This window comes from Rhinolophus hipposideros (assembly GCF_964194185.1).
Source record: "Rhinolophus hipposideros genome assembly, chromosome: 9".
Classification (NCBI taxonomy): Eukaryota; Metazoa; Chordata; class Mammalia; order Chiroptera; family Rhinolophidae; genus Rhinolophus; species Rhinolophus hipposideros.
The window spans coordinates 15,356,124-15,369,007 of NC_138055.1; the positions used below are offsets into that span (position 1 = coordinate 15,356,124).

Sequence of the window (12,884 nt, forward strand, 5' to 3'; positions counted from 1 at the left end):
CTAACTAAACTCAGCAGGAGCGCTCACTCTCTCCCCTCCCCTTACCACCCCAGCCCACGGCAGCCCAAATGATCACCAAGACCGTTTTTCCGAGAAGTGCTATTGACTGAACTTGCGTGGGAATGGAACATCACTGCAGCTTGTAAAGGAAACTGGCCTAAGAAAAAACATCCCAGGACAACATCCCGAGGAAACAGGGAGATCTTCCTGCAGGGACACTTTCCTGGTTGCCAGCGACAAGGGCCAGACAGCTTGCCCACAACATTCTTCATGGAAGGTGGTGACTCACCCTGCTACGCCCTCACAAAGGGCTCCCAGAGCTGCCTCTCCAACCCCATCTTCCCTCCCAAGTCCTACGCTACTGCTAAATGAGCATCTCACCCAGACGGCACCCATAATACCACTGGAAGGAAGAGATGACCTCGACCCAGGAAGGTTCTCTCTCTTTTGATTGGTTTGCAAATGGACCAAGCAGTCAACTCACTCACGTCCACCCTGGGACAACAAGAGGAAGCAGACATGGAAGGTTAACCACAGACGCCGTGCTCACCCTTGTGTGCCCAGCGCCTGGCACTCAATAGCAGATGAAGAAGCAAACGAGTGAATGAATCCGGAAATGAACAAATTCCATAGGCGGCACCGAGGAAGGCACACCTGCTCAGGCAACCCTGCAAGGCAGGTGTTGCGAGCACCACGTTATGATGAGGGAAAGCAGCCTGCAAGGGGTTAAGTGTCTTGCCCATACTCACACAGCTGAGAAAGGAGGAAACCAGGCCTTGAACCCCATCTGACTCTAACGTCAAGGCTTCCAGTATTGAAGGCCGTTCTCATGACCACGATCATGACGAATCCTGTTCACATAGCCTCTGACACATCAGAGTTATTTCCTCCTCCCAACACTCTAGAGAGATGGAAAATCTGACGCATCGTGTATTCAAGGACTCCTCATGCCCTCGAATGAGAGGACTCATGTATTCAAAGTTGCACAACCAGTTGGAGGTGAAGTAGGAATTTGAACCTGGACTTTCATTTTTCAATCACAGGTATTTGGGGGCACCCGCTATAGGCCAGGCCCTGCGTTAGGGTTGGGGAGACAATGGTGAACAGCACAGGGGCATCTACTTCAGTCAAAGACTTCCCATGACACCATATGTTGCCCATACAGTTTCCTCAGGAAAGCAGTAGTGCTTTGGCAGTTTTGTTGTGAAGGGGAAAAAGGTCAGAGGATGGCAACCAGAAGATGGGACCGGTCTGCATCTCAGTTGTTTTCAACATGGCTAACCAGAAATCCCATCCTTTGTTGAATCCAGCTCTGTTCTTCCTCAGGACAGTGTGTGACCCCGCTGGGAGACTTGCCTATTATAATCAGATTATCTGAGCACCAAACAAAGCCCAAATATCAAATTCTCTGCGGAGCCACCAGATTGCCCAGTAAAGAAAGCCTCAGGCAATCTGAGTTTGCAGTTACCTAGCTAATCCGGTCCAGTCACACCAGAGCTCCAAAGTGCCGGGGCTGACAGGGGAGTGAATTCACCTGGGGAGGCCACCCAGGACGCACAAACACAGGAGTCCATTTTTCCAGAAAGCAGTGCAGATGAGAGATAGAGAAGAGATGTGGGATCAGAACGTTCTCAGGCTCGTCCCTTTGCAAGACTTCTGGGAATTCAGCACCTTTGAGGACCAAGCATTATCTTCCTCCACCAAGCAACTTGGTCCACAAAAATACTAAACTAAGAATTTGATACAAAATAAAGCTCAGAGACTATGGCCAAAGAAGTAAACCATAATTTTTTTTTCCTTTCTCAACAGCTATCACAGGTCAGCAGATGGGCACTAATTGTTCACTCACCAGCTCTCGGCATCAAATGCTAATTAACGTTCCCACAAAAGGACCAGCCTTGAAGTCTCCACATCAAGACCCACACATAACAGGGCAACCAGGCTCCTCCTTTTGCTCCTAGATTTCCACCAAGGACACGTTTCTTCCATTGGAGCTTATTTCTCTCAAAGAGGAACTCTTTTCATAGTCAAGTCTGATTGACCATGACAGTCACTTGGCAAAAAGTCCCCCCACACAAGGGGTGTCTTGTCAAATGGCACAGTGAGGTGGAACTCCTGGGGCATCACTGGGCTTTAATAATCAGATATGGGTGCTGGGTGGAGAGTTCACCCACATGTGAGCCTTCTTCGGGGGTACCAAAGGGGAAACAGCACAGCCCACCAGCTCTGCAATTCCAGAGTCCCATCGTAGGCACCTGCAGCTGCGTGGGACTCGGGGGCACAACACCTGAGCAGGTGTGAAAGCTCAGTCCCGCATGACACCAACACATTTCTCTAATTCTAACCACTTCTTGCTAGAATTTCAGAGCCATTATAGAGAAAGGGTAACCAAGAAAGCAACCATTAATAGTACAATGCCAGGCAGTGCAAGAATGTGTCAAATCCCCAAACAACTGAATTTTGGAGGTTTTCATTCCCCCCAAAAAACTGCTGCACGGAGACAACGAGGAAGTGTGGAGGGCTTACCTGAGTCGGGTTGTAGAGTTCCTGCAGGGGGCTTCGAGACCCCTTCCGGCAGCAGATGTCCACACCGAAGGGGTTTCTCCGCATGACTGAGGAAAGAAAGTGAAGGCTCATCAGAAATGAGCAACAAAGGTTTGTCTGACAAAGAAAAAGGCACAGAGGAGGAAAGAAGAAGCAGGTGGGGAAGGGAGAGGAGAGAGCGCACCGGCTCCAGCGGAGCTGTACCTTTATCTAATGGCATTGACCATTCCTGCTGTCTTCCCCAACGTTAGGCATCTCCACACCCAGGACATATGAGATGCTAAACATTCTTCACAGCAAATTTTTAAGAAAACAAGACAAGCATCTAAAACACTGAAACACAGTTACCTAGCAAGGCCACTGCAAAGGTGGTTCCAAGAGAGTGAGTTCTACGAACAACAGCCTTCTCCCGAAACCATCAGTTACAGCCACTTCTTCCTGATCCTGGAGCAGCTGGTCTCCTGAGAACCACGCAGGGTCTTCCCCAGGTGGGCTCTCCCACTAGACAAGTCAGGGGCCTGCCCACCCCCCAAAACGTCTTGTAAATTAGGTTATTTTAAATGAAAGTATCAGCTCGGGGCACAAAGGATAAAAGCTTATGGTTCTAGACAGACAGAGGTAGCACTTATAATTAATAACAGAGGGGGCAGGCCCCAGCCCGGTGGCTCAGGTGGTTGGAGCGCTGTGCTCCTAATGCCAAGGTCACCGGTTCGATTCCCACATGGGCCAGTGAGCTGCGCTCTCCACAGTTAAGATTGTGAACAATGGCTCTCCCAGGAGCTGGGCTGCCGTGATGGGCTACCATGTGCTGCCAGGAGTGGCGAGTGGCCGGCAGCCATTGTGAGTGGCCAGCAGCTGGCGAGAGCTACCATGAGCTGCTGTGAGCAGCCAATCGATGACCGGTGACCAACAACTGGCGACCGACTGCCTCAGCCAGAGGGGAACGCAAGCTCATAATCCCAGCATGGTCCAGGGAATTGTGTCCTACACAATTAGACTGAGAAACAATGGCTTGAATGAAGGAAGGGGGGAAAAATAGCTGAGGGGGAATTCAGTGAACTTCTCAAAAACCCAACAGCATGAGGACACAGAGACCTATTTTTAAATGGAATAGGATTATTTCCTTTTTCATTCTTCTGGTTCTCAAAACACCCTCACTCCATGCAGTCCCTCACAGTTTCTAACAGTCACTCTCTTTATAATTGTTTGTTGGAAGGAGAGAGGTGGGGGAGGAGAGGTAGAGGGAAGGAAGGAGGAAAGGAAAGAAGGAGGGAGAGAAAGATGGAGGGGGCAGGGATGGAAAGAGGGAGGAATGAAGTAATGAATGAACACATGCTTTCTTCTCATATAGGAGGCAATTTTCTTGTAGAATGACATACATGGTAGGGGCATGGATCGAATAAGAAAAGCAGATCCTTTCACAAGCCTAAAGAATTCACCCTGTGTGGTGGAAGCAGAATAGACAGCAGGACATTCCCTGGAACAGCAGCCTGGTTTGGGATCCTGGTTCTACCACATACCAGCTATGTGACCTTAGGCAAGATACCTAACGTTTCTGTGCCTCTGTTTCTTCATCTGTAAAATGGGGAAAAAAAGAGAACCTAACTCCATTAATTGGTTATGAGGATTAAATGAGTTACTACTACATGCAGAATGCTTAAACAGGGTACCAGCAAAAAAGTGTTTGTTATAAATTTCTGAAGCTCATAATTTGCACATAATTTATGATAAATTATAAAGTATGCACATAATTTATATGAAAATCACTTCACCTCTCCCCTGAAGTCACCAGACCTCAAACCAGGCTGGCCAGAGGGGGATAAACCCGGGCCCTCTGCTCAGCAGCCAACCTGAGGTCAGAAAGGTGAGGAAAGCCATCTCCCCAAGTAGCCGATTACTTCTGGAAGGTCTCTGGGTGAATCCACTCCGTCTCCATGCAATTCTCCTTTGACTAGTCACTTTGAGCCACATGGAAACCTGAGAGTAAAGCATCAATTTCAGGAAGCTCAGAGCTGCGTTTTTTTCTCTCCTCTACTTCCTAGAGCAGGGTCAGCAAACTTTTTCCACGAAGAGCCAGACCGTGTTTCAGCTTTGCACCATCTACTCTCTGTCGTCACTTCTTAACTTGGCCACACAGACAATATAGAAATGAGTGGGTGTGGCTGTGTGCCAATACAATTTCATTTATGGACACAGAAATCTGAATTCCATGCAATTTTCACATGTCAGGAAATATTACTCTTCTTTTGATTTCTTTTTCTTTTTTTCCAACCATTTCACAAAAACAGGCAGTAGGCCGGATTTGACCCACAGGCTGCAGTTTGCCGGACCCTGCCCTAGTGAATGACCCCAAGTATTCCTGGGGTCAGTACTCTGAGTGTCCCCAACACAACCTACGTGGTCTGCAGCCCTCTCTGGGCAGGAGGCGATCTGCGGGCAACTGTCCACACATAAAAGCCATTAGAATTTGCTTCGGCTGACCGGGAAAACACTGGTCCTTTGTTCCTCCACGGTTGCCTCAAGAAGAGGGGAAAAATCCACGTTGTGTTTTTCTTTAATTTATTACTTCATTTTTCATTTCCACCAAAAACGAAGTAAACTGTTAAATGCACGCAAGTTGCCCTCGGTGCACAATGACATAGCAACACTTCGGAGGAGAAAAAACAGCCATAAAACTTGTAAAATTATGCCCATGCCATGCAAGATTAAACTCTCCCCATGGCGGCAGACAGGCTCACCAAGACCTGTGGCTGCAGGACCGCCACGGAGAAAACCCCACTATGGAGTCCATTAAAAGTCAGCTTTTATGGGGGGCAGTATTATTTAATTGGTTTATTTTTCTAATACAAGGCCTTTAAAATGCTTTGACCGTGTGGGGCCTGCAACATGGGCCCTTTCCCAAGGCTGTCTGCCCTCGGTGGCTCCTCCAGCCCTGCCCGTGACTTCATTGGGTGCCATGTGAACCAGGTTTGGCACCCCAGGCCCCAAAAGCCAAAGGGGCCTTGTGTGCTTTTTATGGGAAGAATAACAATCCCACTATTTATGGTGTGCTCACTGTGTGCCAGACACTTGGTGGAGTGTAATCCTTCACACAGTGAAGGAAGTACCTGCATTTTACAGATAATGTCTCTGGGCCCCCCCGAACTGTAGGAACCTGACCAAGGTCAAGGCCACATGGGTGGAAAGTTGCCAAGCTAAGACTCAAACCTGACTGTGGGGCCCTTCATAGCCAATGACAGCAATGAGGACCTACTGCGTGCCTGGGAGACAAAGAAAGGGCTGGTGATTATGCATTTACGTGTGAGTATACTTACCCTGTGTGTGTCTTAGAAAAAGTGGCATCAGAGGAGGTTAAGCAACCAACACACACAGATGGTGGCAGCTAACATTTAGAGAGCGCTCAGGATGTATCAAGTAGTTCACGCATTTAATCGGCACAATAGCCCTATGGGGAAGGTACCACCACTGTCCCCAGTTCACAGGTGGAAATACTGAGACAAGCTTAGGGAGCATGCCTAGGTCTCATGACTAGAAAGAGATGAAGACAGGATTCCAACACAGGCAGCCCATGTTCTCGGCTGCGACACTGGACCAACGTCAAGTGCCCAGTCCACAAAACATTGCAACAGTTTCCTCCTGGCTTGAGACCTGGTTGGCTGGTGGCTTCTAGGATAGGTGATTTAAAGTGTAATCCAGTGTTATAGGATTCATCAAAATGATGTGATATGATGGCCAAACTTTCAGCTAACATTTATTATGCTCATTCGTTTACTTCTTTGACATAATTTTTATTAAGCACCTACTATATGCCAGGCATTAGGTATATACCGACCTTTCCATCTTGTTTGTGTTGTTTCTCTGGTGCCTGGCACACAGTAAGTACTCAAAGAGGTTTGTGAATGATCTAGGATTGAAAACTTCCTTTCCGCTCATGGACAGCTTGTTTCCTGCCATACGATATGGAGGGAAATGCCAGTAACATCAGGCTGCTGTTATTTTTTTCCTTTGAAAATGAAAGGCCGGATGATCAAAAGCCCTACGAAAGGAATCCCTGAGGACATTTAACAGTTGCCTTCCACTGTCCACCTACAGCGATGCGTTTTCTTTAGCAACAACATTTATTTTCTCCTTTCTAAATTCAAATCAATGTAATTCAAGACCATTTGGGAAGAATCTAATTGGTTCAACTGACAGTATGATTTCTGGGACCCAGGAACAGTTCTATCTATTCCAAGATACATAAATGAAGACAAAATTAAAATCAAGACGCTCATGTTTGTTTCACTGTGCCGAGCGCACTGGAGTTCAGTGAATGCTACACTCCCAGTTAACTGAGAGCAGGTGACAGAAAATCAGCTCGTGACAAAGGAGTGGAGCCCATCGCATTCTCTCAGTGGCTCCCGGTGGCCTTGCCAGCGCCGCTGGGACGCAGGGAGCTGGTGGATTGCTAATTCCAGTCAAAATACATAAAACTGAAAGGCTGCAGGACCCTGGGTGGAAACTTGCCTTTGATGGCATTGTATAAAACTAGACCTTTGCAATTCTGAGAGATTATAGTTCAAATCTTTCAATGTACAGAAGAAACTCAGGAGCTAAAGCACTTGTCCAGGGTCCCCAGGGCAATACAGCAATAGTTAATAATAATACTCATGAGAACTGCCCACTTATTGAGAATTTACCATGTGCCTGAGATGCCTGACACAATGCTAAGCCTTTTTTCTACATTGCATCATCTAATTCTCATAAAAACCCTGTGTTAGGAATAACGAATAATAATATCATTTATTCCCATTTTACAGTTAAGGAAATGGAAGCCCAGAGAGGTTAAGTAACTTGCCCCAAGTCACACAGCCAGCCAATGGCAGAACACACAGCAAATGCAAACCTAGGCCTGTCTGTTTCGAGAACCAGTGAGTGGTCTTCATCACCTTATAGTGCTATCGCTGAAAGCAGTAAAAGATGCTTTTACACTTAGCACTTCCCCCACCAAAGTCAGTGCTTCCACTTCCCTCAACACTCGAAGTAAAGCACCTCTATTCCAAATCATCCCGGTTCAAATATATCTCATTGGCCAAACAGCTCTCACCCCGCTGACTTCGGACACTTCCCAAATCTCCTGATTTGCTAAAAGCCTGGGCGTGATTCCCCAGCCTCTGAGTCTGACAGAGCAGCAGTGCAATTACAGAGACGCTTTCTCCAAATGCACAAATTCATGCTGGTGCCCCCATGCAGCACGGCCCCACTGCTGCACAGTCCAGCCCATCTGTCCAAAGGGTGTTGAGATGGGACAGGGTCTGAGTCAACCTCATCACGTTCGAAGAAGGGCAAGCCACAGCCAGGCCCCTCAGAGGGAGCCACTCCTTAAGGACAGGCCATTCTTCTTTGCGACTGTGGGACCCACAGCCTGCCCTGCAAGGCACTGTGTCACAGCTCTGCCCAAACCCCTTTGGAGGTCACCCTACTGAAACTAGAGTGGCCAACCATCCTAGTTGGCCTGGGACTGAGGACATTTCCAGGACTAGGGACTTTTGGTGCTGAAACCTGGGAAGGCCCAGGCAAACTGGCACAACCTGGTCACCTGGCCGTGCCCTTTGGAATGAGAAGGTTCAGGAGCTGAAGTCAACCAGAAATGGATTCAAATCCTAGTTTCACTATGAACTAGTCTTGGGACATTGGGTCAATGGCTTCGTCACTGAAACTCAGCTATAAAATGCAGTAATAGTACCTCTATCCTAAGGTGGTTATGGGAATTATATGAACATGTAAAATAGCCTGGGACATGGTACCCATAACCCTCTTGTGGAAAGTCAGAGTCCTGGATCCTTCCCCTAGCTCTGCCACCAAACCAAGATCCTTGCCTTGAATAAGGTCTCCCTGGGCCTCAGATTTCTCCTTGGTCATCTGGTGAAGAGGTAAAACCAGGTGGTCTCTAAGCCCCCTCCAGCTCCAAATTCCTAATTCCTAAGCAGAGGGCCAGAGAACCCTCCTGCCCTGGAGAACCTCCTGCCCCGGTTCTCCCTAGAGAACCACATGTTAAACAGCCCTGGAAAAATGCTGGGGGTGGGCCGGTGGCATGTAAGGGGCAGGGGTGGGTGGCAGTCAAGCAGTAATGGGGGCAGGAGGGAGAGAAGCGTATAGGGCCAGGAGAGGTTGTGAAGGAAGAAGCAAGTCTTGGCTGTGCAGCAAATGTCCCATCCATTCCTTCTCAGTGTACAATCTACTACCAAAAGGCCAGCATACTGGTCGGGATGGTGAGGTTTTTCATATGGAAAAACGCCATATAATAATAAAATAATAATTTAAAAAGCCTTACAAGAAGCAGAGCTGGTGGTCTCTAGCTCTGGAGAAGCACGGGCCACGGGGCAGTCCTTGGAACAAGACCCTCTTGTTTCAGATCACCCAGGGCCCAGGCCTGAAATGCCATTGGTGGGGATCAGGGTTCCAAGGTCTCAGAGTCGGGGGCAGCCCACACTCTCCCCGATGCTCGCATGCACCCGTCCTTCGAGGGTGACTCAGATTCTTTTCAGTTCAGCATTGCCCTTTGGCCTACCACTCTCTTTTTAAAAAATGCAAAGGAAGAAGCGCCCTTTGAGTCACTCCCTATCACTAGAACTCAAATTAGTTGTCTTGGCTCCATCTCTGGAATAAATACTCAGCACTGGGGGAAAGAGGAAGAAGGGAGCAGAATGAAGGGAAGAGTGGGAAGGGAGGCAAGAGAGCCACGAAGTTCCGAGGGTTCTTCACATCACAATTTGGCTTAGAATTGGCTCAGTCCTAAGCAGTTTTCATAAAGCTGAGAGGCCAATAGAGGCCTCTTTTTTCATAAGAAAAAATTTTTAACACTCAGGAGTCCGTGTCTCTGTGAGATTCAGTTTTATCTCAAGGAATCTGGGGCGCTTTGAACCCAGCATGTTTACGTGTCTGGATAGGACCAGGTTTTAGCTTTCCTTGCTTGCGCCTGGCCAGCAAATAATAAAGAATCAAAACTCATGTTTGGAGTCTGAAGGGTTCTTATCCCCTACCTGACCACTCCTGCTCATTTTCAGAGGAGAAAAGTGGGCCCAGTGAGGATGGCCAAACGGCTGGGAGAGCAGGGCCAGGCCAGCTTCTCTTAGGCTGGCTCATCCCTCCAACTCTACCTCGCCGGCAGCCAAGCCCCACACGCCAGTCTTGTTTGCCCCTCTCTACCCATCCTCTGCGGAACTAAACTAAGTGCTTAGTGCATAGTAGGTACATTTGTATCAAATGAATGAAAATAGAACGACAGGTCAAATGACCTGAGAGTTTAACCAATGAAACTTTTTCTGCTACAGGGTATCAGGCCAAACCACTGACTCATAGCAAAAGAACAAAGAAGTTAGCATGTTCTGTCCTAACAGACTTCCTCAAAATTATTTCACTGGACTTTTTAGTCAAAAGAGTTAAAACAAACAAAAACATAAAGCAAAACAAATGCGGTGCATGCTTGTGGAACTGTGAGGTGCCTTAAGTTCTACCGTGTTTCCCCAAAAATAAGACCTAGCAGGACAACCAGCTCTAATGTGTCTTTTGGAGCAAAAGCTAATATAAGACCTGGTATGATGATATGTGGTATGATATGATATGATATGATATGATATGATATGATGTAATATAATGTAATATAATGTAATATAATGTAATACTGGGTCATATCTAACATATTATAAGACCAGGTCTTATATTAATTTTTGCTCCAAAAGATGCATTAGAGCTGATTTTCCAGCTAGGTCTTATTTTCGGGGAAACACGGTATAAGCGCTTGATAAACATTAGCATTTATTAATGCCTCTCCTCTATTTCTCACAACCACCCTCGCGGTAGGTGATATCACACCCATTTTAAAGACAAAAAAACTCAGGCTCAGAGAGGTTGCAGAATTTACCCAACGACATAGCTAGTGAGGGGTAGAGGAGGGATACAAACACTGCATGTTTTCCCCCACTCCTCTGAAAGGAGCCATGTTACAGCTTATATATGTTCAGAACAGGAAGAGGCCGAGCAAAAAAGGCAGTCCTGAATGCTGACCCCTGGTTCTCCAACTAACCAGGGCCTTTGGGTGCTTTATAGACATTCGGCACACTGGTGTTCACAGGTCGCCTTTTAGCAGCCCCAAAACACTGAGGGAGGAGCCAGGTTCAGCCTAAGCTTTCATTAATACTACTATCAAATCAATTTTCCAACTTCCTATTCCTTCCTGCTCACAGTCCCTCCAAGAGGGACAACTCAGAGCCATTCAAAAACATTTCCAGGTCCATTTCCTTATTGGAGCCTCTACAAGCAACCACTAAAGAATACTGAGAGATTTGGGGTTTTATTTCATTTGGGAATGATCTGAACTTTTATTATAGCTAATTCCCAGGTCAGTCGCTCCTCCTACTGAAAGCTCCTCATGTCCAACCTGGAGAGGTGGTTGCAGAACTAAAGTGAATTAAGCTTTTGGCAGATGAAGGTCAAGGGTATAAACTTGAGAACTCGATGAATGCCCTTGGTATAACTTGGGAAGAGAAAAGACCCAGCTTCATCCAAAATCCAGGAGATTTATTGTCATAGAAACCTGACATGAGGGACTCTGATACTCAGCTTTGAAGACTATCCAGTAGACATTGCATTCACCTGCTGAGAGAAGACTGGCCATTAAATATACCTACCCAAACCAATGGCCTCTGCAGTCTACCCACTCCCTCTTTTAGATAATTCTGGCCCATCTGCAAAAAAGTGCCCAGAGCAGAGGATTGTGCCTACTTCCTAAAAGTACGAGGTCCCGGCTCATGTACAAACCAGCTGTCAATCAGACAGTTTAGTGCAGAACCAAATGAATCTAGGACGAGTGGGGTCTTTAAAGATCGTCTGGTCCCAGCGACCTTCACACAAGCAAGAAAAATAAGATGCCTTGTTCTACACCATATTACATAAGGGTCTTGAGTATCTGTGGGTGTTAGTATCCACAGGCATCCTGGATCCAGCCCCCCGGGGATACCGAGGGATGACTAAGGGAAAAGGACCCTCAGAATTGCTTCTGATTGAGCAAGAGAAATGGCAGGATGCAAAACTGGAAAAAAAATGATCTTTCTGGGCAGTAGAGCTACCGAGAAAGCATGGGGAGGTAAAGGGAGAGAAATGGAGGGAGAAAGGAGGCGCCAAGCATTAAAAGGTTAACGAACCCCAAGCCAGTGGAACTCATTTCATCTCCAGCTCCATCTTCTAGGTGGAGACATGGACATCCAGGAGCAAAAGTGATTCACTTAAGGTTACACAGCTAGTTGGAAGCAGGGTTGTGGTTAGAAAGAGGGTCTCCTGGGTCTGTCCTCATCCCTTTCTCCTTTGCACCCAGTTTACACATAAATAAACATATAAATCCGAAACAAAGGTTTTGTGAAACAATTCTTATCCTGACTACGTGTGATGGACTGATATTGCTGTTTTCTATTCTCTTCTAGATTTTTAATACTAGTCACAATTCATTAAATTGATTTTACAACATACGAATGGGTGGTGACACATGGTTTAAAAACCGCTGACTTAGATATCTTGAAAGACTCAGTCAAGGATAAAAGCGTTTGTTCAATTTGAAGTTGTTTATGAGCTGAATATATTAAACACTGATAAAGAGAACTCATGACTTCCATCTCTGAAATGCCTCTCTCCAACGATCCCCATCATAAATGCCACCAGTAGGCACCTAGCTGTGCAGACCCAATACCCAGAAGTCATTCTGGATTCCCTCTCCTTCATCTGCTATATGCCACCCATCAGCATATCTCTGCTCTTTACCCCCCTGGTTCAAGCCACCATCACCTCCCCCTGAGGCTAAGACAAGAACCTCTTTATTGGTCTCCCTGGTGTGACCTTGGTCTCCCTACTCTTGGTCTCCCTACTCCCTACTCTATCCAATGCCGGAATCATCAAAAAATGTAAATCAGATCACAACAGCCTCCCTGCTCCAAAGCCCTCCTACCATCTTAGAACAAATTCAAAGTCCTTCCATGGTCTAGGAGGCCCCACAAGACCTAGCTCCTACCTGCCTTATACGCCTCTTACAGCCATACTGGTCATCTCGCTGCTCCTCAAAAATGCCCAGCGTTAGCCTCAGGGCCTCTGCACTTGCAGTTCTATCAATCTGGAATACTCTTCCCAGATGCCAACATGACTGCTTCCTTCTTCCTTCTGATCTCGGTCACATGATCTGCTCCCTGGGGATGCCTTCCCTGACCACAGTATCTAACACAGTCTGTCCTCTTTCTCACTGTATCCCTCCACTGCTTCAAGACTCTATTACCTCCTGACTTTTTATGTTAAATGCTTTATCAACCACTGTCCCT

At 46.9% G+C, this 12,884-nt stretch overlaps 1 protein-coding gene across 2 annotated transcripts in view; it reads right to left on the minus strand.

The window, feature by feature from the left end:
- CHST11 (carbohydrate sulfotransferase 11) overlaps positions 1 to 12,884 on the minus strand; it is a 251,903-nt gene that overhangs the window by 129,206 nt on the left and 109,813 nt on the right. For both annotated transcript variants that reach the window (XM_081059855.1, XM_081059854.1), the window contains exon 2: positions 2,527 to 2,612. In XM_081059855.1, the coding sequence (XP_080915981.1) occupies positions 2,527 to 2,612 (86 nt within the window). The remainder of the gene's footprint in view (positions 1 to 2,526; positions 2,613 to 12,884) is intronic.